Source organism: Copadichromis virginalis, linkage group LG8 (assembly GCF_057382275.1).
Source record: "Copadichromis virginalis isolate Kocher_CV1m ecotype Utaka linkage group LG8, C_Virginalis_male_GT1.1, whole genome shotgun sequence".
NCBI lineage: Eukaryota > Metazoa > Chordata > Actinopteri > Cichliformes > Cichlidae > Copadichromis > Copadichromis virginalis.
The window spans coordinates 21,713,368-21,739,370 of NC_140625.1; the positions used below are offsets into that span (position 1 = coordinate 21,713,368).

The window sequence follows — 26,003 nt, forward strand, 5'->3', positions numbered from 1 at the left end:
CAACTAATGGTGTGAGCAACCCTGTTGTAATGAAAAGTAATCACAGTTTTGATCTGAGCATATAGACAGGGTACTTTCACAATACACAGCAGTGTAACATGATAACCTACCGAGTGCGTGTGACTTACAGACAGGGTGAGGGAGTAAAATGCATGTTCTATATACATAGCTTGTTCCACCTTACATTATCAGTTCCAGAACAGCACAGGCCAATCCTGAATAAATAGATTTATTGCAAGCAGATGTTCTTCCAGGAACTAAATTCAGTCTTTATCATGACCTACAGCAGCAAAGCCATACAAGTTTAGCTTTTCATACATGCACACACAAACGCTGTGCAGCTGGTGTATATGTGGTAACCTGCACACAATATTTGCTTGCCTTCTAACTTCTTAAACATATAAAACAGACGTGTGCTTGTGGTCGTTGTACACTTTTATCAGTTTATTTAAACAAGTATTTTTACAAGAGGTGGGTATCTCACCTTAAAGTTGGTTTAGCTCACTGTTTGTTTAAATATGGGTCCACTGGATGAGCCAGTGGCAATTCAATTCATGAAGTCCATGCTTTTTCTATGCATTGTTAAAGGACTGCAAATTATCATCCCTGTCCCATAACATTATGTACAGTAAATCAATATATTTCCTAGGAGCTGGAATTAATATAGTGGGCCTCAGAAGGGTGGGGAGCTGAGACTCACCCCTGGCAGACACTATTGTTAATCAAGGAGTAACATCTGTTGTGTGCCTCTAATCTCCCCCAGACTGTCAGGCTGTCCTCCTCGGTTTTAGACTGTCTGCCTTTTGTGTTAAAGGGCACCCAGGATTTGTCTCTTCTACTATCCGGGCTAGAGTTTTGGGGTTTTTCACAAAATCCCTATAGAGAAGGTATTTAGCAAACAGATAATAAGACAAACTTTTGGCTTTTCTGTTTCATAGCATTAAAAGTCACTCTTTAGGAAGAAAGTACCTTGCAGAACAGGGGTGGAAGTCTTCCTGTTCAACAGGTTTGCTAGTGTGTGTTGTGACTATCACAACCAGGGGGCAGTGTGCACCAATTATAGTGTAGGAAAATGCTACAAAAAGTAACCTGGAGTGTGTTTGCTGATGTAGCTACAAATTATGATGTTTTTGCATATTTCTTTATGATTTTTGTTAATAAATCTGTAGCTAGCATATGGTTAACAGTAAATAGGGAGTTATCTTCCAGCTCCATTTACTGAGACCCCATGCAGAATGCTATACACCATCTGGGGTTCACACTGTGGCTGGAGACAGATGGCTAAAAGACTCCTGTTACAGGAGCCATCCCTTCTCAACTTTAATGAACAGTTAATCCTCTCTATCACACAGCATAATTTCCTATTATATCAGATAATTCGAAGCAAATGCAATTAAAATTAAACTTTAGAAACTCGTGCCATAGCACAGCCCAGTTCCAGTGGTGAATGAAGAAAGGGGAGTGCATCTATTTTGTATGTGCTGCTTCGGTTTGCTTGTTATGTAATCGAAAAACATAAATCCTTAATACAGAATCAACATTTTTAAAATGCAGTTTGCCTGAGCAGGTGACCCCTGATTAAAGGAAAAACACTGACACCATTTGTCAAAATGCAGAAGTACATTCATTTCATAAATTGCCTGTTGCTGAGTTTTTATGTTTTGTTTTTACAGTGACTCTCTTGTGTACTCAGTAGGATACTGTAACTACAGACAGGGCATAAAAAGAACATATGGCTTTCATGGAAGTCCATTAAACTTCACTGCTTCTCATCTATCCCACTAATCCTCATCCATAATGTTTATAGCCAAGTTAATTGAACTGGCACATCTCTGTGGGATTGGAGATCCCTTCTAAGAGGTTCTAAAGCCACTTTTTTTTTGCCAAAGCATGCACATTGCTAAAACCACTACGGCTTCTGAAAGAGGTGCAGCTGTTTGACCAGTAACAGTTCTTCAAGTGACTGTGTGGGTGGGTTATTTAGGGAAAAAAAGGGCCAAAGAGCCTAGTTTAATTTTCCACCAACATAATGCTTACATAATGAAGTGAACAGCAAATAATAGTTTGGGATACATTTCTACATTACGAGCCAATGAAGTGGTCACTTTTTCTCATATGGACAGTGACTTTAATTAAGTGATGCTAATGCATTAAATCAATTAATAATACCTTAGTATAAAATGTAAAAAAATAAATAAACATTTCTCACTTTTCCTGCATTCATAACTATGAGCATTATAGTAAGCAAATGCACTTAAATGTTTTAAGTGAAAATACTTTAATATACAGTGTTATTATAGCACAGTATACATTAAAAAAAGCACACTATCATTGATGCATTAGCAAGCTTTCAGTCTTCTAGCAGCTTGAGCTTGTTGTGCATACTTCATTGAGTATATGTGGAAGTGGTGTTCAGACACTTTACATACATATGCTGCATTAACAATGAAGAACAAGCCACTGCACCCAAAAGCATTGCAAAGTAAAAGTACCGCATGCAAGTGCTACTATATAATGTAAGTAACTGTAAGTTCCAGTATCTTTGACAATTACTAAAATGCACTGGCCATTGTCAGTCTTTGTCTAGGAAGGTCTAAGAGGTTTTAAGTGTGCTTATTCTGAAGTTTGGCCCACACAAGAAGAAAAACGGAGCACAATATTTTGAAGCCAGCAATTGATTTTCACAGTTTACTGTGAGTCAAGTTTATTGAGGTTACTCTGGAGCAATGTGGTTTACTTTGAGACAGTGAAAACAAAGACATTATTTTACTCCTACAGCAAGTGTCTTTTGTTGTATCATTTCAAGTACAGAACACAGCACCCATTTCAACAGATATGAATACATTATATAATAAGTAATGTGTCATCAGTGCAACGAGGGACTTTTTAGAGACTAATTTAAATATTTCATATGTTTTTCAGTAAATAGTGCAGCCACATGAAATAACATAACCTGTTATAGAAATGTTTGGAGTGGCTAACTAAGAGCAGTTTGTGCAGTTTTTGAGGATCCCTGAGGTTCTTGACGATCCACCCTCTCATTTTCCATGTACGCCTGCACTGACTGCCACAGCGCCTTGATGTTCCCCTCGCCAAATCCCGTTGCCCCTCTTCGCTCAATCAGCTCGAGAAAGAAGGTGTTCTCAGCAAATATGGGCTTGGTAAACACCTGTAGAAGATGTCTGAAAGGGGAAAAGCAGCACAGTAGATTCACTTTCAGCCTCGGGACTGTTTCCACAACTTTTCATTGGTGAATACAAAAAAAAAAAAAAAAAAAAAAAAAAAAAAAAAATTGTGGTTCGTGTCTTTCATCATTATTGCAGCAATTTTAAACGAAGTCAAGCAGTTTTCACATGCATGTTGCAAGCCAAACGGGCTTCTGTAATTGTACTGAATAGTAAAACAGGAACATGTCCTCATTTTAATAGAGATGACTGATAAGATTGTTTGCTGACATTGAGCAGCCATACATCACACAAAACTTTCACAGTGTTTCACTTATTTAATAAGATAATGCCAAAGATAGTTAAAAGAAACCATTGACTAAAACAATTTACAAGAGAGGCATTCTTTGAAGGCTGTGAGAGATTACAACTCTTGATTGGCTCTTACCTTTTACTTTCACTGGATGCTCTCTGTGATAAAGGATCCTGGTGCAGGTCTGTATCCAGGAGAATCCCATGCTGTGCTAGCATCTGGGGGCTGTGACCTGCTTCCTCTATTTCCTGCTGTTTTCCCAGCTGCCACAGCGAATGGGATGGGTTTAAAAAGATGGAAAATTCCTTTATTTTTGAACTTGTTACAAAGTCTGTAATTATAGTGTTTGCTCCTGTGATTACTGGTACAAAGCAGACCCTGTTCTCCTTCTGTGTGGTGATGGCATAACCTTGAAAAGTGTGATAATGACTTGGATTATGTGTTCTAGTGGGAGAAGTTTGCCTTCAAAGCCCTCTTTTCTTTGATATTGTTTTCAGCCTTAAGTCACAGTTCAGCTAGGTTTTAGGCATAACTACTTTGTCAAGTGTGGTAATATATCATGGTTTGGATCAAAATGTACCCTTTTAACAAGATCTGAAAAATCTCTGAAAGCCTGCCTTGCAGGAAGTATGAGGACAAGCTTCTCCCAAATTCCCAAAATTTCAAAATCCAGGCCAACTATATAAATTAAACAGAACTATAATGTGAAAATATGAATAAAACACAGGTCGCTTATTGCAGTGATTATAGTTCAAAATCATTCAAACCTGAGTGTAATAGGCTGGAGGAGGGGAGGAAAATTGTACGCCAGCTTCAGCCATTGTGTGCGCAGTAGAAACAATGTTTTTAGTGTACAGCCCAATGTGCTGGATCCCTGGGGCCCTATGCTGCTCCAAGAAGGTGTCAACCTGGTTCCGGCCTGACAAAGCAAATGCAAACAATGATGGCGGAGATCATAAATAGTGGCTTAAATGAGAAACTAGGGGTTTCTATTACCTTGTTCGGGCAGTGATTCCGCAATGACAAACTTGCAGTCAGGCTCCTTTTTGCCAGCAAAAGGAAGAGCGATGCCTGCTTTGCTGCACTTCCAGTACTCCATGGCAGTAAGTCGAAGCCCAATGCCCTCCTGGTTTATCACAAAACCTTCATCCACGTCTTCATTACTATTCAGGAGAACAAACAGCCTTGAGATTACTGACACCACGCTGGGGAAAAGATATGGCAACAAATGCCTCGGAGCAATTTCTCACCTATCAATGAAAAACCTCTGAAAACCAAAGACCTTCTCATACCACCCCATGACCTGGTGGGTTGTCTTCCTGGGGCAGGCATAAGTTATGTGATCAAAGTGTGTGACAGGACAAGACATGTCCTCTTCTCCCAAGCTCCAGTCCTTTTCAATGACATCAAACCCTGGCAAAAAGACTCCCTCATAGTTTGTCTTCTCAATTAGCGTGTGACACACGTTTCCCACAATTGATTTTACTACCGAGTAGGTGACAGGACCATTCACGTCCTCAACGGTGGTGGGAGGCACCAAGAAATTACAGCCCAGATCGCGAAGAACCTTGAATGACCTTTGGACATCCTCTACCTCGAAACACACGTTGTTTACAGTATCCACCGGATGAAGAGGGCTTAAATCATAAAGACATCCCAAAGAATTATTACCCTGCTTGTACTTCTCCAAGTCAGCCCGCTGTGGATCAATGGAGTATCTGTCAGCTAATCCCAGTATCCCTTCATTCAGTCCCACGCTGCTTTTACTGGGTCTCTCATTTACGACGAAAACTGCTGCTCCTTTCCTGAAAGCAAACTGCTTGGACTTGTCAGTTAATCTGGCAGCAAATAAATCAAACTTGAATTTAGAGACAAGGTCATTAGCTATTTTCTCCGCGTTAGAAACGTGGAGCGAAACGTGGTGTAACCGGCTCAAGAAAACAGCCATGTTTTCAGTGACGTTTTGAAAGGGGCGTGTCCAGAGAAAGCGGAACCCTTGATTCATAACCGAAAAGCCTATTTTTTTCAGTTACATCAGCATATACTTAACGCTTTTGCTATTCTTCACAGCTAGTTCAGAATTTAATTGGAATGTATTCAAAATATAATTTAAGAAATTAAACAATTTACAGACTCACCATGGTTTCTATGCTGCTTATAAATATCGGATTTAATATCCATACGGATAATGTCATATTTATGTAATCCAGTTTTCTATCCCAATCTTTGGGGATGTGTAAACTATCCAATCGCAAATGTCTTAGCATGACTAACATCAACATGTTTTTGTCTAGTGCAATGTGCCTAAAAATCGACAAAATATGCAAAGTATTTCAGCGACGTGGTTATCAACTCTTTCTGCGTCCTAAAAATTAAACCCCCCAGGGCGTTTTGACTGTTCCGGACGTTCCTGAAGGCAACACAGTACTTTACCTTTGTCCAATCACGTTGAGAACTCAGCCAGATGATTGGTGACGGAGGCAGGCCAGCGTTTATTTTGGCTCTGCTACTCATTTGTCTGCTGTCGCCGCCATTAAACAACACGGAGGCAATGTAAACCACGGAGAGTCGCGGATTTAAACGATGATTCGAGGTGTTCCAGGCTTTGCCGGGGATTGCTTTGTTCCGCCAGTGGTTAACGAGTCCACGAAGGTAAACATGTGAGAGGGCAGAGGAGTCGAAATCATTCGGATTGGGAAAGGTTTGATTGAGCCGGAGGAGGAGGAGAGGAGGGGAGGAGGGGGAGTGAACGAGAAGGGTTTGTTGTGGTTTTCGGCGGCGCAGCGCAGTCACGAAACGGTAAGATTATCACATTTTTCATCACATGAATGAAATTATGACCTTTTCCATGACTGTATGCTCCGTCGTGCGCGTTAATCGTTGGATTTGATGGCAGTTAGCTCTATATATGCTAGGAGGTTAGCTCAGTAGCTAGCAAGCTAAAGCTAAAGACTAAAAACACAACTGCAGAGTAACGCAATAGTGTCTTTAGTCAGATGAGTTAAAACCGCGCTGTTAACCATTCTTCTTAGAGTTACGGATTATTAAGGATTCAAATCAAACACTCTAAAATGTAATCTTGCCAGTGTGTCATTGAATGTGCCCGATCAGATGCAGGTTAGTTTACAAACTGCTGGAGCATATGCTGGACGGAATTCTTATATCTAAACACAATGGTTTGTAACACCTGCTTATTCGAGATTATTCGCAGAGCTATTGTTTATGTCTCAACTCTAACGGGATTTTTCACAACAGTGCATCCAACTAAAGTAGTCCACAATGACGGAGCAGAGGATAAAGTGGGCCTGTGACTACTGCACCTATGAAAACTGGCCATCTGCAATCAAATGTACTATGTGCCGTGCACCGAGGTTGAGGGGACCCATTATTACAGAGGAACCTTACAAAAACAGTCCTGATCTGGACCCCGGGCTGGAGTGGGAGCCTTCTAGAAGTGAAAGTGGCAGCAGCCTCCTCATCTGTCCTGATTCCAGTGCCAGGCCTAGAGTCAGGTCACCCAGTATGGCTGAGATTGCCAATAAGTGGTCCTGCCAGATGTGCACCTATCTGAACTGGCCTCGTGCCATCCGTTGCACACAGTGCCTCTGTCAGCGCCCGAGGACCAGCAGCCCCACTGAGTCCCCACAGACGTCAGGCTCCAATGCAGGTTGCCGCCCTGCTCTCCACTCTCCTGTGGATACCTGTGAGGAGTATAATGACAGAAACAGACTCAACACCCACCAGCAGCACTGGACATGTACCGCCTGCACTTACCAGAACTGGCCCAGAACTACAAAATGTGTGGTGTGTGCCCTCCCCAGGCCCAACAACCAAGAAGCCATAGAGCTGGCCGAGTCTGCGGAGCCCTCACCCGTAATCAACGAGCAAGACAGGGCTCGGTGGAGGGGCAGTTGCAGCGAAGGCCAGGGGCAAAGGAGATCCCCTCCTATGCCCAAGAGGGAAGATCATGTCACTATGGATTTCCAGAGGATAGAGCTTGCAGCTGGAGCCATGAGCAAAGAGGAACAAGAAGTCGACTTCAAGAGGTTAAAGCAGATTAGGAACCGAATGAAGAAAACTGACTGGCTGTTTCTTAGTGCATGTGCTGGTGAGTTTTTTTTCCTCCTTTCTACGTTACATGTAATTTCTGCATGGATTAGGAGATCAGTTGGTTCATAGCAAATGAATGATGTGAAAATGTGCTTGTTTCTTAATTTTGTTTAAAAAGAATACACTCTCCTATGTCATGTTTTTCTTATAACAACACTTTTTTTGTGTGTCTGTGATGTCATGCTAAGTGACAGCAAAGCATTGTACTCCAGACAGAGGTGGCAGTTATTGTCCCCAATGCAACACATTTTCTGTGTTATTACATTGCAGATGGTGCATCACTCTGCAAAGTGCCAAGGTTGCACAGCACTAAGAGCCACTTTGTATTTTATAAATGAGTGACGGCATGACTCATTGTTTAGTCTCCAAATATTAGAGTACAGAAGAAATTCCTGCTGTGTTATTTCATAGGGCGGTGCCATCAGGTAAATACTGCTGACTGCAATGAAAAAACCATAAAATGTGGTAAAAGGGAAAGTAGGAATTTGGTCCAACTCACCACTGATGTTCCCAGTGCTTTTACTTGGGCTCTGAGAGCATCTTTGAGCAACTGAGAGGGTGTGAGTGCTTCCCAGCTGGTGGGGATGAATGGGCCGTCTGGGCAGCGTAGTGCAAGTGCAGCCCATGGAGCAGAGAGTCTCCTGGCTCACAGTCAATAGACCCTGTAAACAGTGACGCGTATGTGCTGAACAGAGCCCCCCAAGAGGTAAAAATAACATTGACAGGACATTAAAAACAGTCAACAAAAAACAGAAGGAAAAAAAAAACATGAGTGCAGCACATGATCAACGCCCCCTTGACCTTTGCACTGATTGAACTTGGCAGTATTTATTTTATTTTTTTTTGTCGTTTTCTTTTTTCCCCTCTCCCTACCGCTGTCCTTAAAGACATGGGAAGACTCATGTATTAACTTTAAATATGGCTGAGCCTTTTTTTCTTCTTCTTCATACCATGTCTCTGACTCTTTACGGTTATACCGCATGTGCTCTTCAAAGTGTTTGTCAGTGGAGGAAGTGCCTGAGTCGAGTATGTTATGGCCAAGCACTTCCTCAGGTCTGAAAACACGATCTCACTTCACTTTACTGTGTTCCTGCAGTTCTACTTTAATGTTTTTTGTGCTCCGTACAAGAGCCAAAATCAGATGATTCCCATTGATTGTGCTTTCCCACAAAAGGAAGCGGACATGTTTTTGTATTATGGTTCTTTTGTTTCAGTGAAAAACCTAACTGGTGTCTCTTGCTGTTGCCGCTCTGTTTATATTTCGATGCGGTTCCTGATAATGTGGTGTGGGAGAAAAAAACATTATCAAGGACCTCTGTTTGTTTTGCTTTCAGAAGATTAAATTAATCTCGACGATGAACTGAATTTTTCAGATGATTCAAAAAAAATGCAAGCCCACCACTTTGTAGTACTTATGGTGAGAGATATCGAGAAACAAACACAAACAGACATTGATTTCATTTGTTCCAGCACATTACTTTTAGATAACCATAGGTTACTGTGGAGCAGCTGATTGAGAAACAATGTCAGACTGTGTATTTGTTAAGCGCAGACCAATATTAGCTCAAAGTCTTTCACAACCTGCATGATGTGCATTGATCAGACTGTAGGCACTGCTGGGATCAGACATGCTCTCATGAAGCTGACCTTGTCAAGCATGCAAAGGCAAAATATTCTGACATGTTAGTTCACTGAGGGCGTAATGAGGCGTTCTAGTTGGGATAAAACCACAAACCATCATGCCTAAAAACCTCTATGACCCATCTCTGGGTGATTGGGTCATTATGGGGACGAATATTACATAGCCTAATCTTTTAATGGGTTGCAGTTGCTAAAACCTAAATGTTTTCATTTACATTAAATGAAAGGACCCATACAGCGCTCCGAAAGATAAAATACTGGTTAGGGCTGCCACAAACCATTATTTTGATAGTCGACTAGTCACCGATTATTTTTGCGATTAGTCAACTAATCAGATCATGCATTTATTGGACGTAAAACGTACAGCTTATTGCACTAGCATGCATCTGCTCTTATATAACTATCATTAGCTTACAGCTTTAAGTGTTTATGGTATGTGCTAACTAAAAATAAAGACAAGATGATAGTTTATTAAAATTGAATGAAATTTGCAGATACGTTCACACTGCAGGTCTTATTGCTCATTCTGATTTTTTTTTTTTTTTTTTTTTTTTTTTTGATCAAATCCGATTTTTATGTTTTTTGTGTCTGCGTGTTCACACTACAAATAAAATGCGACAGCAAACGCGCTCTAGTGTGAACGCTCAAAGTGGCCCGCATGCGCAAAAGAAGACTTCACACACAACGCGCTCTGTTTAGACCCAAGACCAAACAGTATTGTTTGACAGATGGCCGTTAATATAAAGACTTCGGACTTTACGTTTCCCAATTTTTGCTTTAAGTTATTTTGTTATTTACATAATAATGTAAATAACCTAATAATTATCCTTATTGCTGTTTTAGAGGAGCGGTGCTTCAAAGGATAGTTGCAGATTTCTGTCAGAATCTGCAGATTATACAGTACAAATAAAATGTTCACGTTTCTCCAACGATGTCTTCCCAACAGTTTCACTGACATCTACACTGGATGGCCAGGAAGCGTTCACGATGTCTTCTCGGGTGCTTCTCCGGAGCTGATAATTGGCGTCTGTCTTGTGTCGGTGACGTAAAAGACGGATTTAATGCGACCTGACCGTTCAAACAGCAGTCGCTTTCTAAAACATCGGATATGTATCGGATTCAGTACCACATACGAAAGTGACCCAGATCAGATTTGAAAATATCGGATTTGTGCCATTCACACTGTCATACCATGATCGGATATGGGTCGCATAGGGTCAAAAAAATCGGATTTGATGCGCTTTCGCCTGCAGTGTGAACGTAGCCTTATATATATTTAACCTGAGTAGCGAAAGACGGCAGTGGGTTTGAAAACTATTTGCTGGGAGTCCGGTGTTCTCACGGGCTCTAGTGAGCCTTGCCCCCGGCTAGCTATCGAGCTAGTGGGTAACAGACGTCTCCGAAAAGCGCTTTTGAAAATATGTGGTGTCTTGATAAACTGAGCAGATATTTGAGGTTTACACAGCTACATTCTCGCCTGAAAATATGTTAAACGTTTATTTTGTGACCCAGAAAGAATAATAAGAGTAATATTAAAGCTAACTAGCTGCCACCATTGTTGGAAACTGAGCTGGGCTACGCTATGAATTCTGGGACACAGTTTCTTCTTCTTCGGGGTTTAACAGCAGCTGGCATCCTTGTACATGCTGTGCTGCCATCTTCTGTTTCAGTCCGTTATTGCACTCTTAAATTCTACTACTTATTCCTGCGTCTTTTGTGATCTTACAAAGCTTCAAACGACGCGTCGACTATTAAATCAGTCGTCGATGATTTTGATAGTCGACGTAATCGTGACTAGTCGACTAATCGTGGCAGCCCTAATACTGGTCGAGAAATCTGGTTTGCACTAATGCTTGCTCACCATGCCAATGCACATTACTTGACCATCCAATTACTTGTTTCTCGGTTTTTAGAAAGTCTTCATAACTTCTCTTTTATTGCTTTTGTTTTATATTACAAAGATTGGTATGAGTCACACAAGAAAGGTCTGGGGGTTTTTTTGTTTTTTTTTTGTTTTTTTGCAAACCTAGCTGCCTTAACCAGTAGGATATCTCTCCATCTATCCATTCCCGTTTATCAGGGACTTGATGCAGCAGTCTAATCAGTGATGTCATGGGAGACAGCCAGGTGAGAAACGTAATCTCTCCTGCATGTTTTAGGATTGCACTGGGTCTCCTCCCAGTTGGATATGCTAGAATCCCCTCAACTAAGAGCCATCCAGGAGGTATCATAGTCAACTGCCTGAACACTGACCCTCTTTCGAACTGCCATTCTCGTCATCCTATCTCTAAGGGTACACTAGTTGCAGATTGCTGATAAAAGCAGCGGAAATGAGCAATCAGTTCCTTTGGGTCACTACCCAGAGCTCACGGCCACAGGGAAGGGTAGGAACATAGATCGACCAGTAAATCAACAGCTTCAGCTTGACGCTGACAAAGGTTTACGGTTTGTTTATCTAAGTCTAAATTTAGCAAAACTGCCTGTATTCACTGAAAACGGGTCACCGCATTCTTGAGTTCCTTTGAGGTCTCCCGCATAGCAACAGCTATTGCAACTCAAATCATTCTGCATGTATTTATAGATCTGTTTGCAAAATGTCACGCAGTATGTGTAAAATGAGAAGGGTCATGCTTGGAATGTTTTAGTCCAGATTCACTCAACTGTCCTCTTCCCTGCCTGAGAGAACATCCTGATGTAAGGCAGCCAGTTTAAATAAAGCAGCTCTTCCAGTGTCCTGTTTGCTACCTGGCTGTTTCACTCATAACAGATGTTGAGACTAGTAGGTTCAACACACTGTCCTATGTGTTACACAGCTCTCTGATAGCGCCACATTACAGCTACACTGCTCTGTCTGTTCTGCTATGTAGTAGCCCGACAGTGTGATAACTGTTCTTGCACTCGGTTAGCTCGTGGCTACATCTAAAGGTCATCAGAGCTGTCGAATGACATCAAGGCCCTATTTAATTTTTTCCTCTAGTTGAATTTGTTTTACAAATTTCTCCCAGGTTTTAATATTAATAAATTGTGATTTGCGATGTTGTGTTAGCACATTTAAAGCTGTCTGTTACATCTTGCTTCTACAAGAACAGACATGGGGGATTGAAGCTGCTCCAAAAAATATATCTAAACCATTTTTAAAATGGATTTTAATGTTGTTGTTTTTTTTTTTTTGCTGATACATGTATGTTCTTTTGATTATCTTTTGAATACACTTGCTTGTTTCAGTATGCCTAAGTAATACTAATCCAAAGTAATAAAGGCTACATTGCAGATGGGTTATGATGTTTACAAAGGTGTTGAACCTTTTATGGTCAGCTCTGAGGTTGGACTTGTAGTGCTGTTAAATGGCTTGTGTTGTATCATTTAGTCTTCCCTATATCGATGCACCGCACTTGAATGTGTATGTCATGTGATGACATAAATGGCCGACTATGTTGACATGAGTCACTCTATTAAAGTTTGGTAGCCTCGCTACACACAATCCTAGAAAAGAAGCTGTGTCAGCAATATTTAGGCACTGATTCATCACTTTTAACAGTTGTTTTCCATTATTTTTCATTCTGATTTTTTTTTTTTTTTTTTTTTTTTAAACCTTCCTTCCTTCCTTCCTCTCCTGCAGGCGTTGTGGAGGGAGACCTGGCGGCAGTAGAAGCTTATAAGTCATCCGGTGGCGACATTGCCCGACAGCTCACTGCAGACGAGGTGCAGCTCCTTAATCGGTCCTCAGCTTTTGATGTAGGCTTCACTCTGGTACATCTGGCTATTCGCTTTCAAAGGCAGGACATGCTCGCCATTCTGCTAACAGAGGTAAGCATAGTCTTGAATCTTTGAGCAAAAATTTGCTATAAGTTTTTAATCTTAAGAGGATTTATGTCAGTTTTTATAAAAAGATCCTAAAAATTCTAACATGCCTGTAAAGTCTTTATGTTACAGAAACTTTTCATTTTTAAGTGCTTTTTTGTATTTCTCATTATCAGCCACAACCGCTTATAATTGCTCCTTACCAAGTGTGCTATATAATGAAAAATAGATGCTCTTAATGCATAGAATTACAGCAGAAAAGCACTTTTTTAGAATTAGGGGGGTATTAGAATTGCTGCTATTCTGTCATTGTTTCTTATGGGGCATGATAAGAGTTGATGTGATTTCGGAGAGCAAACAGTGATTAGGAAAAGGCACAGGAAGCATGTTGGCAAGCATAGAAAGGCAGGTCTTTACTATGCATGGGAGAGTTTGATCCCCAGAATGAAAAACGCTTGGGTGGGTAAGGTGGACCAACTTCCTCTTTTGTGCTGCGTGAAATGCATGGGAACCATGTCTCGACGGCGTATGAGTATGTGTCAAGGATCTCGTCTCTGTTTGAGAAGATTCACTAATACTACTAAAACTGGAATTGACAATTCAAACAAAATTGTGAGCAAGAGAAGACACAGTGTATCTGAGTGCACAGGATGGCAGCGCATTCACTCTCGGCATGCAGTGTGGGTGACTACAATGCTTCTGTTTAATAGAATTGGCACTGTGCCTGCCCAGCTTTTGATGCTAACCCTCCTGGCGTGCTGCAGCTGATGGACAACATCTGGCGCGCTACCATAATGTCGTGGGTGGAGCTTGCGGTTTTGAATTTTCAGTTTGGGAGGGCAAGCATTTAGCATAACAAATCTTTTGGGGTAGTACATTTGCAGACGTATCTTAAGTGTAGATAAGTTAGCTTAGTTTTAGTTATATAGTCCAAAGTTCATATATTCATTTAATCTTTTAATTTCATTGTAAAATAAAATTTTTTAATCTGTGTGCATGTCTATAAGGTGAGCCAGCAAGCAGCCAAGTGCATCCCTTCCATGGTGTGTCCCGAGCTGACGGAGCAGATCCGCAGAGAGATTGCATCTTCACTACGTCAACGTAAAGGAGACTTCACCTGTTACTTCCTCACCGACTTGGTCACTTTTACTCTGCCCGCAGGTACTTGGGTCTTAATGCTTATACCACTTTTTTTTTTTTTTTTTTTATTGGTGTGTGTTTGTGCGTGTAATCTAACCTCTCTTCCTGTTTATCCCTTTATCAGTTTTGCTTTATGGGCCTGTGCTCGCAGAAATATATAATTTTTCCTGTAGCCTCAATAAACAGCTCAGATTAAACTCCCACCCCAACAACCAGTCTTAATATTTGTCATGTCTGACACTGAATATTACTGGCTCCATTTACTCTGGAAGCAAGCAACGGGGAAATAATTACTTTTGTGCTCTTTGGGATTCTATTCATGGCTTCTTTGTAGAATTTTCTTCTACACAGTATAAATGTCTAAATTGTCAATGTGTGAACTTGAGTGTAAGAATAGGACCCCGCCGCATTGCTCAGAGAAACATCAGCTCGTCCCTGTGGCATTATGTCTTCACTGAAATGACATGCACTTTACTTTTAAGAACACCCACTGTTCTGATCTAGTCCTGCTGCTGTCCCTGGGAGCAAAGATTATGAAGCCTTTGCATATAAATTCAAATTTTTGTGTGTGTGCGTCTAATGCCAAGCATTTCACTACAGAGTGAATTTGGCCCGAGGCCAGCTGCAGGGCACTCACTCTCTCGCTTTGTCTGTTTGTGTCTCTCTTGCTCTCAGACAAAGCCAGTGCCATTCACTATTGAACCAGAGAACAGCCACCAGTGTTCTGGCTTTGTGTGTGCACAGTTCAATACACAGAGCTTGTATTTACAGTGTGCCATTGACAAAATGCCATCCAGTGAAGAACATCCCCTCTGTGTGTCATTACTGTAGCATTTATGTTGCCCTCGGCCTTGTCTACCATTAGGTTTTCATGCTCGTTATAACCTATCTTTCCCATGTTTCTCTGCAGATATAGAAGACTTGCCGCCTGCTGTCCAGGAGAAGTTGTTTGATGAGGTGTTAGATCGAGATGTGCAGAAAGGTACTGAAGATGTCATTCTTTATATCCTGTGTCATATTCTCAATCTGTCCAGTTGCATGTTTTCAGCCATTCACGTCCTGCAATAGAAGGGGCTTTAAACTAGCATCTTCCCTGCCTGTGTTTGTCTTCAATCAGCTCCCCACCTCCTGCTTTGTCTTCTTTTCCTTTTCTAATTAGGTTAATTGAGCTCACTAGTTTCCCTCCCACATACTTATCTAATGACACTCTCCCAGTGCAGCTGTGTGTGTGTTTTGTGTTTCAACGAAGATATAAAAGGAGTGTTATGACCCATTTAAGCCACCTTAAAGTGGGCTACTGGATAGAGCTGCCTTGAGTTTCTGGTGCAGAATATGATTGCATATTCAGGGAGATGTGTTTAATAATATTTCACGATGGGAAGAGAAAAGCAGGTTTTGCATTTTGCATTTTGTCCCTGCGGAAATAGCGGCTGCAGCAGCTGCACATCTGAAACACTTAACGCAGCATCTATGCAATCCTATGCTGAGTTTTTGGAAACACAATTTTTTGTTTTGATTCTTTTCATTAAACTATCAAATATATTAGCGGAGAAAATAAATGCAGCCACAAGTTCCTCTTTTGTGTTTTCACTGCAACAACACGGAACTTGATTAGTTATTGTCTTGGAGTCCTCAACACCCAATCGCACATTTATATCTGTTTGTAGAACTGGAAGAGGAATCTCCTGTTATCAACTGGTCTCTGGAGCTGGGGACACGCCTGGACAGTCGCCTCTACGCCTTGTGGAACCGCACTGCCGGAGACTGCCTGTTGGACTCTGTTCTGCAGGCCACCTGGGGCATCTACGACAAGGACTCTGTCCTCCGCAAGGCTCTCCACGACAGCCTGCACGACTGCTCCCACTGGTGAGAGGCTCAGCCCTACACAGTTCCTGTAGTCTGATACTTGACACTTGAAAATTTTCACAGGCTGCTCTCAGTTCATGTTGCATATTCAAAAATGGCCTCGTGTTATCTGCATAAAAACAAAGCGAGAGCAGACGAACTGAAAGAAATAAACTGCAAACAAGACTGGACACATTAAAACAACAACAAAAAGTCATTCATCATTTCCCCCTCTACCAAGTTATGCTATTTTATTTAATTAGACTTTATTGTATTGATTCGATTCACTTTAACACAAGCACTTTGTTTTTTTTTCTTTGTGAATTTATGACCTGTTTACATCATAATTATATTTATTCTAAAGTTTTTGCTATATTCTTGGAATAAGAGTGACTGTAAATCCAGATTTTCAAACTGGTGTATAACAGAATATTCTTTCTAGAGGACATGCCTATAGACTACACTCATACAAGACAAAAAACATGGGTAGAAGTCCTTTTAATGAGCATTGCAGGTGTGTGGATTGTTCTGTTTATGTATAATTAAGACCTCTGGCACTTAAAGTGTAGCTCTTTTGAAGCTCTGTAAATGGATACATAAAGTAATCCATTCTATACAAGCAGGCTGAGCTCGAGGTCACCTTTAATTCAATAAGCTTTGAAAATAGTATAATAATATTCTTTTTTTTTAAAAAATAGGTTTTACACACGCTGGAAGGAGTGGGAGTCATGGTACTCGCAGAGCTTTGGTTTACATTTCTCCCTCAGAGAGGAGCAGTGGCAGGAAGACTGGGCCTTCATTCTGTCTTTGGCCAGCCAGGTAATTATGTTGTTGTCTCTGGTTTACAGCCTACCTTCACTTCCATTGAGTTTAAAGACAGTGGTACATTTTAAATGTTTTTTATTTTTTGGTCTACAAAAGAAATAAAAGCTGGAAAATGATGTATAAATTGATGCACTAACAAAGGCAAAACGGGAAGGTTTATGACCCAAAACGTCTGTCTCCAAAATATTTACATAACAATAGTCCCTTTCCTCTCTTGCATTGTTTGCATATTCATTAGACTCTTGCAGCACTCCAGTCAGCAAAAGCGTGTGAGTCATATTGCAATAATTGTGGGAAAACATCAAAATTGCAATGTATCGCCTGTATTTGATCAAGGAAAGGCAACTCATAAGATAGTTGGATGCATTTATATTTTGCTCACTCAACTCAAAAACTGTCATTTACAAACAGCTATCCTCAAAGAAACTCAATATGCACAATTAATACAGTTGAACAAATATCAATTAAATAAGCCCTTTTACATTGAAATCATTTGAAACAGTCTTTTCAAAGCTAGAAGCTGATCTGCTTAATATCTTGACATGAACACAATCAGTCTGTTCGTGGAGCCTCTTCCATCTGGTCTCTAACACTGGGTAGTCGTGTTACGTGCACAACGCTCACTCCGCCGCCTCAAACAGGCCGATAGGTTATCTCGTCAGTACGGGCGTGCGGTTATATAATTCAACAGGCTGACACCGCAGTTGCAAGTAGATTAATTGTGCTTGCCAACTTCACGACACCACCAGAAGTGCAAAACATATGTTAGTGTAGCTATTGATTTGCTGTTTTGTCAGATTCTGTTGCTGCAGTGACCTCGACCACGGTTTTTTTTTTTTTTAAAACAACTCTATTTGAGGAAATAAAGGTCTGCATAAAGCACAAGCTACTGAAACTATGAACTATTGTCATATATGTGCATTAGTCTAAATGGGAAAAGACAGTCGGAAGGGTCGCACTGTGCATGGTGGATCATGTGTGAATGACAGATAGGACATAAGCAATTTACTGCTGATCCCCTAAGATGAAGTTGTAGACAGCTGATCTACCGGCACGCCTGCTGAAGCAGCACTCTCTCTCCCCAGCATGTGACCTTGGGATTTACAGGCATTTAGCTTAGAGCCACTCTACCAGCAGCACAAACAAACACAGCAAAAGCTACCAAGCGATGACCTCGTCTCAGGCTTTGACAGCAACGGAGAGATGAGAGCCGAAGGATAAAAACCAAGCTTTTTAAATCCCATCCCACAAGGCTGAAACTTTGAAACCCCTTTTTATGCGATAGATCATTGCAGCAGTAGAATATTTAAAAGTGCTTATGTAATGTGCCCAATGAGAAGGAAAGAAAAGCGTTCATACTCGCACATAAGATACTTTTCTCTTTGCAGTATGATCACAATGCCTAACTATTCTTATGCTTTTTCTTTTTCTCCTCCTTTTTAGCCCGGGGCCAGCCTAGAGCAGACCCACATTTTTGTTCTTGCACATATTCTTCGAAGACCCATCATAGTCTACGGAGTGAAATACTACAAAAGTTTCCGTGGGGAAACGTTAGGATACACTCGTTTTCAAGGTGAGGCGTCGTGTGGCTGTAATACAAAACGGTGTTCTCAACTCAGATCCTGAACTTGTAAAGGGTGTCAGATCTTGGGGAAAATGGAAACAGAGTACTGACACTTGCTGATCAGTATGTTTCTTAATATTTATTGATGTGACTATCAAAGGTGAAGCTTTGGACCCTCGTGTGTGCACTGTAGAGGGTGTAGTAGTCACTTATGTTACAGCTCTGCTAATATTTAATTTAAGCAGAAAGAACTTTTTAAAATTGAGTGGAATTTGTGATAAAGTGACCCCGGTGAGCTTCGCTGTTTATTTCTAACATTTATCATGGCGTGAGCCAGCTTTAAACACCTGCAGCAACACCACATGAAACAAGGCCATTAGAATTACTCATACAGACAGGCTATTGTGTATGAGATGCAGAGTGAGCACAGCTGGAGTGCGTGGCTGCCAGAATATCTTGACCTCATTCGGTGTGCTGCACTGATAATTTGAATAAATAAAATGGTCTGTGATGCCTCGCTGTGTATCTGTTCCGTTTAGGGTGCAGCCTGGTTATGATGGCCTGCCTCAATTACGGTAATTATGTGTGTAGACTGAAACCATAGCTTTTGTGTACATTGCACGCTAAGTGTTTAGTGATTGCTGGTGTGCTTTTGGAGCTGGAAGCTGGCCTGTCAGAAGCCAGAGGGGTGAGGGCGGGTGCACTTCTGAAAAAGCAGAGCATCAGGCTGCACCGCGGAGCTCGTCTCTGCTCACAAAGAACCGGTTGTTTTCAGCGGGCTAAAAAGCAGCCGCCTCTAGCGTCAGGTCAAATCTGAGAGTGCGCTCGGCCTCGGCTGACATTTGCACACAATTTGAGCGAACAGTTGCCGAGCCTGTTCCTGGCCGATGCCTCGAGTGCTGTGGCGTGCAGCACCTTTTGACTAGTTTGTGTGTCTTCAGGTGTGTACCTGCCTCTGTTATGGGAGCAGAGCTTCTGCTGGAAGAGCCCCATTGCCCTGGGCTACACACGGGGTCACTTCTCGGCCCTGGTGGCTATGGAGAACGACGGCTACGACAATCGCGGTGCGGGCGCCAACCTCAATACTGACGACGATGTCACAGTCACTTTCCTGCCATTGGTGGACAGCGAAAGGAAGCTGCTGCATATTCACTTCCTGTCTGCACAAGAGGTAGGAACTGTGGTTGTGCTGTAAAACTGCAGATTTGTTAATTATTTTTTTTAAATTTAACTTTAAAAAGCAGGTAATTGGGTAATTTTGAGAAGTGTATTTTGGTATTACTGTAAATATTTTTGAACTTTACTGCTTTTTTTGGGGGGCGGGGGGTGGAACTGACAGAGGAGGCGGAGCTGGAGGTGGCAGAGGAGACAAAGGTCCTAATTTTTATTTTCTTATTGGGAGTGACCAGGATGGACAAGATTAAGATTTAGTACATCACGGTGACAGCTTAGGTATAGTGGTTTGGAGATGTGCAGAGGAGGGATGGTGTTTGATTTGAGCTACTGGGAAGGAGGATTCATGGATGTAGTGAAGGAGGATAAAAAGAGGGGTGGCATGAAAGACGAGGATGCTAGGGATAGTGTGATTATGGAGGCGGCTGATCCACTGTAGCGGCTAATGAAGAATATTAGAAAGCCTAGCAGGGTTATGCCAGCTCAATTTCCAAAAAGAACTGTGCTGACTGCATTTAAAGCCCAGTCTACAAGGCTAGGTTAAAATATTATGTGTAGGTGGGATGTTGGGATGTGAAGAAACAGCAGTTGGATCAATTACCCAGTGTATTTTGACTTGTAGACAAGCTGGTTTCACCATGTGACCATGTAATAATGTAGCGCACTACCAGATGTTATAAGCCTTTCACTTGTACCATTTCTGAGTCACAGTACTTAAAACTGCATTAATCTTAAAATATGAAAAATCTACCAGTTGTATTTAATACTTGTTGCATTTCATCAAAACTGAATCTACAGTTTGGATGGAGCGGCCTTTGTAATAAAAATTCCAGTTTTGGTAGCAGTGCCTCGTGAAACGATTAACAATCTTTAGCATTAGTTTCAGTGATTTTGGCTGTAGACCAGTTTTAGCTTTGTTTTTTGCAAATTAGTCTTGATGCAGGAAAGCTTTTAGCATGTGCTATTGTGAGGTGAAAGCGTGTATCTGAACATTACTAATAGCATGTTTTGTGTGTGACTTCAGATGGGCAACGAGGAGCAGCAGGAAAAGCTGCTGAGGGAATGGCTGGACTGCTGCGTGACAGAAGGAGGCATGCTGGCTGCCATGCAGAAGAGCTCTCGCCGCCGTAACCACCCCTTGGTCACCCAGATGGTGGAGAAGTGGTTGGACAGATACCGCCAGATCCACCCCTGTGCCTCTCTCTCCGATGGCGAGGAAGAGGACGATGAAGATGAGTGAGTGAGGGGGAAGTAGAGAAGAGAGAAAAGAGCTCTTAAATCTGTGGAATGGACATTATAGGGTCTGGGAGAGACTACCTTGCTATCTACATTTCCCCTTCCCCTCCCTCGTTTCTCCAAAAATGTAAATCTTTAACTTGTAATAATGCATGTGTTCTGTGAGCTCTGTGGTAGAGAAGATACCAGCACCATCAAACAGAATCCTGATTACTGCTCCCATGAACGCAAGTCCACTTGGTTTGCCTCCCTATAGTCCTTACCGGTTATCTTGATGCTTCCTGTCAAGGTAATTATCTCACCGTGAGAGAAGTAATAGCTCATATAGGAAAAATATACTGTATTTAAGGAAATCCTGAAGCTGCACTAGATGGCAAAGTTCATTTATACAGAATTGCCTGACAGAAATTTTTGCTTCAAACTGAGAGGATGATAATCCTTTTTTTGTGTGTGTGTGTGTGTGTATGTTTAAGGTTTACAGAGCACTTGTTTTCCTGATTGCTGATCCCCTCTACAAAGCCCCATTTGATGTTGAATTTATTTATTTGTTCAGAAGAGTTGGCACGCGGAGGCGATACCCTTTGTTCTGCCCCGTTTTATCTGTTTTTTGGTTGCTTTTTTTTTTTTTTGATCTTTTCAGTTGAAGTATTGAAGTATTTTATTTTGCACAGATTATACATAAATTCTGTGAGGAGGGGGGGGGGGAGGACATACAGGCTTACTGACATTTCTATGTGTGACACAGTTTGTTTGAGTGGGGGGTGGTGATGATGCTGGTGGGGGAAAGAAAACCAAACGCCCCGCCTCTTTCAGTGGACAGCGTTAATATTAAATTTGACTCACTTGCACCTACTTACTTACTTGCATTGTTCATTAATTCCCACTGTTAAATTCGTTGTTTGAATTGGTGACGCCACACACGCACGATTGCTTTTCCTTCCTGTTATAGCTGAAGTCACTGGGTGATGGTGGATCGGGAATGTTTGATCGCACACAAGGACACAGCCAATAATGTTCACATTGTGCACCCACATCATCTAAATATAAGTAGGATCACTGCAGTATGGAGTTCTCTATAGTGCAAATCACAGTTAGTTTTAGAAGCATGTCATAAACTGTATATAAAAGATGGCTTTAGCCTCGGTACCATCACTTATTGGTTAGTAAAGTTATGTTGTAAAGGCTCAAATTGAATATTTACATCTTGGCCATCATGGTGCTTGATAGTGGGGCTAATTTGGCCAAGAAAATTACACATTCAGGACAAGATGGGCCCCACATTAGCTTTATCATCATTTTTAACTCGGACGTGGGCCGTAATTTGCAACGTGCAAAACAACAGTTTAGACAAAATTAAATACAAATTTTTATTAAAGTTTAAATTTCTGAATAAGACTTTTAATATTAATTAACCTGCAGGGTTCTTTTTGTAGCCAAAGAGTTTCCCCCTGCTGGCAATATGAAGAACTGCAGGTTTAAGGTACTTTTCGCTTATGTTCCATACATTCATCTTTTATATACAGTCTGTTATTTTACCCCCTCAGCAGGATTTTGTTTAAAACTTACAGAATTACTAGATCAAGAGAGGTTTATAAAAACAGACCTTTTTTTCCCCCCCCCTCCCCTTTAAATTAATTGTTCTGGGACTAAACAATGTGAGATTGTTTTTGTTTTTCATTCAATAAGAAGTTATTTCTTGTAGCCCCAAATACTGGATTTCATTCTATTTCAGTATTGTCTTCATCCCCCCCCACCACCACCAAGTATTGGGGCTTTACACTTGTGATAAAGCCCTGATATTGTGATTTTTATTTTATTTTATTTTTTTCATAATTATGAAATATACACTTGCTGATCACTTTATGAAGTACACCATGCTAATACCGTGTGGACTCTTTTTTTTTGCCTTCAGAATGACCTTCATTTTTCATAGCATACAATTAAAATTGTATTAGAAACAGTGCTCTGAGATTTTGATCATATTGACATAATAGCATCACACAGTTGCTGCAGATTTGTTGGCTGCACGTTCATGCTAATCCATGATGTGACTCTCCCATTCTACCACATCTGAAAAGGTGCGCAGTGAGATCTGGTGACAAGCACAGCAGATTGTCACATTGAGAAACAAGTCTGAGAAGACTTGAGCTTTGTGATATAGTGTTATCCTGCTGGAAGCGGCCATCAGAAGATGGGTATACTGTGGTCAGAAAGGGATTGAGATGATCAGCAGCATTACTCAATAATAAATTGGTACCAACAGGATCAAAAAGTACCAAGAAAATATCCCATCACTCCATCACTGATACAAGGAACGATGGATCCATGCTAGGAATTTGGTGTTATCATCTAAATGTTGCAGCAGAAATCAAGACATGCAAACCAGGCAACATTTTTCCAGTCTTCTTCTTCTGTCGTCCAATTTGACAAATCTTCAAATTGTAGCTTCAGCTTCCTGTTCTTATCAGACAGACACAGCACGCATGTGATCTTCTGCTGTTGTACGCCACCTGCTTCAAGGTTCGATGCGTTGCGCTTTCAGAGATGCTCTCCTGCATGCTCCGTGCACGATTAATGCACTTTCACCCAGAGAAGTGCCACTCACCTTTCTTCTCTACTGTACGGGGAAATTCCCAGTAGATCAGTAGTTACTGATATACTTACTAAAATCACCTTTCTTCTGCATTCTGCTGGGCCTTTGAAGGCCAATCTTGACTGTACATGGCTAAATGTGATTATTTTCTTGCTGTGACATTTGCTGAGTTAACAAACAGGTGTACCTAATGAAGCGGCCAGTGCATGTACATGACAAGGGAGTAAACTTGTTTTACATGAAAATCAAGAAGTCAGTACAGACGGCTGGTTCTCAGAATCGTATCTTTATCTTTTTTTTTTTCTTTCTTTTTTTTTTTTTTTTATTTGAACTGCACTGAATGCTAAATGTTCACCTTGTACAAGAAACAAATACAAATACTCACACTAAAAACAAAAACATACTGCTGGCTGCCTCTTCTGCTATTGTTGGGACACTAAATAAGAGTTTCAGCTATTGCTCTTACAGAGTACAGGATGCCCCAAAGAACCTGGCCTTCATTAGAACAAAGGAAATATTAAGGAGCAGGTAGAGAGGGGGGATCACATAGGACTATGGTTATAGGAACATTTAACTAGGCAATACGAATCTAACAGGACTCCTCAAAACTCTTTAACACCAAAAAAATGTGTGAATGTGTCCTTTTTATAAAAATACCACGATGGAGAGGATGATGGAGAGAAATATTCAATATTCAGACGAACCAGATCAGTCTTTGTGTTTTCTTTTTTTCCTTTTATAGACAATTATTTTGCGGGGGGGAGGGGCGGGAGGAGAAACAATATCTGCAAAAAAAAAGTGTTATTCCTGAGTCATTAAGAAACCATGCTGAATTTAACCCTTTCCTGTCTTCAGTGTGAAATGTGCTCACAGAAGGGACTGGGTCACCATGTCTAACAAGACTGCCATTATGATTAGTTAGCCATCAGACGCTTCTCTGGAGAGAACTGGATGCATCGCTGAGCTTTTAGGAACTAAAAGTACAAAATGACTTCTTTTCAAAAGCTTCAGCTGCAGTTACGTGTTTAATGAATGGCTTTACGTTAATCACCAACTGCTTTAAAAAGTAGTAAGTTGGAGACACTTAAAACTCAAAAATTCTCACACTGTGTACAAGTGCCCTCTAGTGGTGAAAAGCTGGAACTCCAGCTGTGACAGGTGTCAAATGTACCACTGCCAGGAAAGGGTTAAAGCCCACTTTTGATTACTATAATTGATGAACAATCTTTTTCTTTAATTTGATAAATATATATAAGCTGATAATCCATTTTTAGTCATTCACACTGATGATAAAAAGAAAAAAACAATATTAATAATAATTCTCTTCTGAGGCATAATTGGGGGCCTAAATAACACACACTTGTTACACAATGAGGATTGGAGCTGGGTGAAGAAGAGGCGGGGAAGATTAGGAGCGCTGTCAGGGGTCATACGATCCAGTAACGTATGATGCCAAAGGTTTTTCTTTTTCTTTTTTTTTCTTTTTTTTTCTCTTGTTCAGTTGGTGTGTTTAGAAGTGGGCTTACATTTCCCATGAGCTCTGAGGTGGGTGGTACGGTGGGGGCAGCTGAACAGAGTCTCATCGGGTAATCCCGGAGCACTAAAAACACTGGACTCTGTGTCCACAATCATAGGCATGTCCCAAAGAAAGACAAAAATACATCATCATCAAAGAGTAAAGTCGGTAACTGAACCCAAAGAGACAGAGAGTAAAAACTAAAAGGGTTAAAAGTACAAATTTCCCGGAACACTTCTTTTGTTCCCAGTTGCTGGCTGGATTTTTAGCAGGCAGCCGCTTGTGTCGTTTCACTGTCTCTTGGTCCCAGTTGGTCAGTTGCTTTGATTGGTTGTTTCTGAGTGTCAACAGGCCGGATGAGATGCTGCCGTATGTATCCTTTCTGCTGCTATTGCTCGGTGAGGTGCTCTCTAGTGTCGCCGTGTTTAGAGGGCTGGTTGGGCGATGGGGCCTGGGAGGGGTGTGTACCAGAGGGCAAGGTGTGGGCGATGGGCACCCCACCAGGCACCATGCCCTCTAAAGCCCCTGGGATGCCGCCCGGAGCCACTCCAACCACACCTGGCGGGTATCTGGGGAGGGAAAAGGTCAGAGGTTAGTGGTGCCGACACGAGCCTAACCCCCACGTACAACCGTGAAAGACAGGATTCTGTGCAAAGACCTCATCATCTAGTGAAACTGCTGCTTCTTTTCCACCTTTTCAGGAACGTGTTTAAGAGTTACTTAGCTTTCAGGCTGAATTTTCAGATTCAGAAAGGTCCAAATTAATGTGAATAAAATTGGAATTTCTTGTCGTTTTAATATGTCTAGAAAAATATGCAGCCAGATTAGACTAAACATGAAACAGGTGCAAGATGGGGAAAGAGAGGGAGACTCAACAGATGGCCAGACAAAAAGAGTTTTTGCTGTTTACTAACTTTTTACACATCAAACAATTTAAAAAAGACATTAATTACTTCTCTAAGATCAGAACCAAGTTGCGGAAGCTACCAGGCTTTAATTTCATAAAGCTAGAAGCAATGAGGGAGCGGAGGTAGAGAAGAATCCATTAAACTTTGGCGTACATCTGGATCACATTCCTTAAA

General features: G+C 41.3%; 3 protein-coding genes across 8 annotated transcripts in view; 1 reads left to right on the top strand and 2 right to left on the bottom strand.

Annotated features, from left to right (window-relative positions):
* Positions 1-2,265: 2,265 nt before the first annotated feature.
* On the bottom strand, positions 2,266-5,904 carry hpdl (4-hydroxyphenylpyruvate dioxygenase-like). Its single transcript, XM_085466532.1, has 5 exons — positions 4,728-5,904; positions 4,474-4,640; positions 4,245-4,396; positions 3,613-3,740; positions 2,266-3,182 (listed from the first exon to the last, which is right to left on the bottom strand). Exons 1-5 carry the CDS (start codon positions 5,480-5,482, stop codon positions 2,978-2,980), a joined length of 1,407 nt encoding a protein of 468 aa, XP_085322658.1. The 5' UTR covers positions 5,483-5,904; the 3' UTR covers positions 2,266-2,977.
* Positions 5,905-5,911: 7 nt separating this feature from the next.
* On the top strand, positions 5,912-22,775 carry zranb1a (zinc finger, RAN-binding domain containing 1a). The gene is made up of 10 exons (XM_085466531.1): positions 5,912-6,276; positions 6,733-7,585; positions 12,848-13,035; positions 14,037-14,190; positions 15,080-15,151; positions 15,837-16,035; positions 16,713-16,833; positions 18,283-18,412; positions 19,345-19,574; positions 20,601-22,775. The coding sequence occupies exons 2-10, from the start codon at positions 6,757-6,759 to the stop codon at positions 20,814-20,816; spliced, it is 2,139 nt and encodes a 712-aa protein (XP_085322657.1). The 5' UTR covers positions 5,912-6,276; positions 6,733-6,756; the 3' UTR covers positions 20,817-22,775.
* Positions 21,266-26,003, bottom strand: part of LOC146703341 (C-terminal-binding protein 2) — a 99,973-nt gene continuing 95,235 nt past the window's right edge. For all 6 annotated transcript variants that reach the window (XM_085466528.1, XM_085466526.1, XM_085466527.1 and 3 more), the window contains one exon: positions 21,266-25,490. In XM_085466528.1, coding sequence (XP_085322654.1) covers positions 25,310-25,490 — 181 coding nt within the window. In that variant the 3' untranslated portion in view covers positions 21,266-25,309. The remainder of the gene's footprint in view (positions 25,491-26,003) is intronic.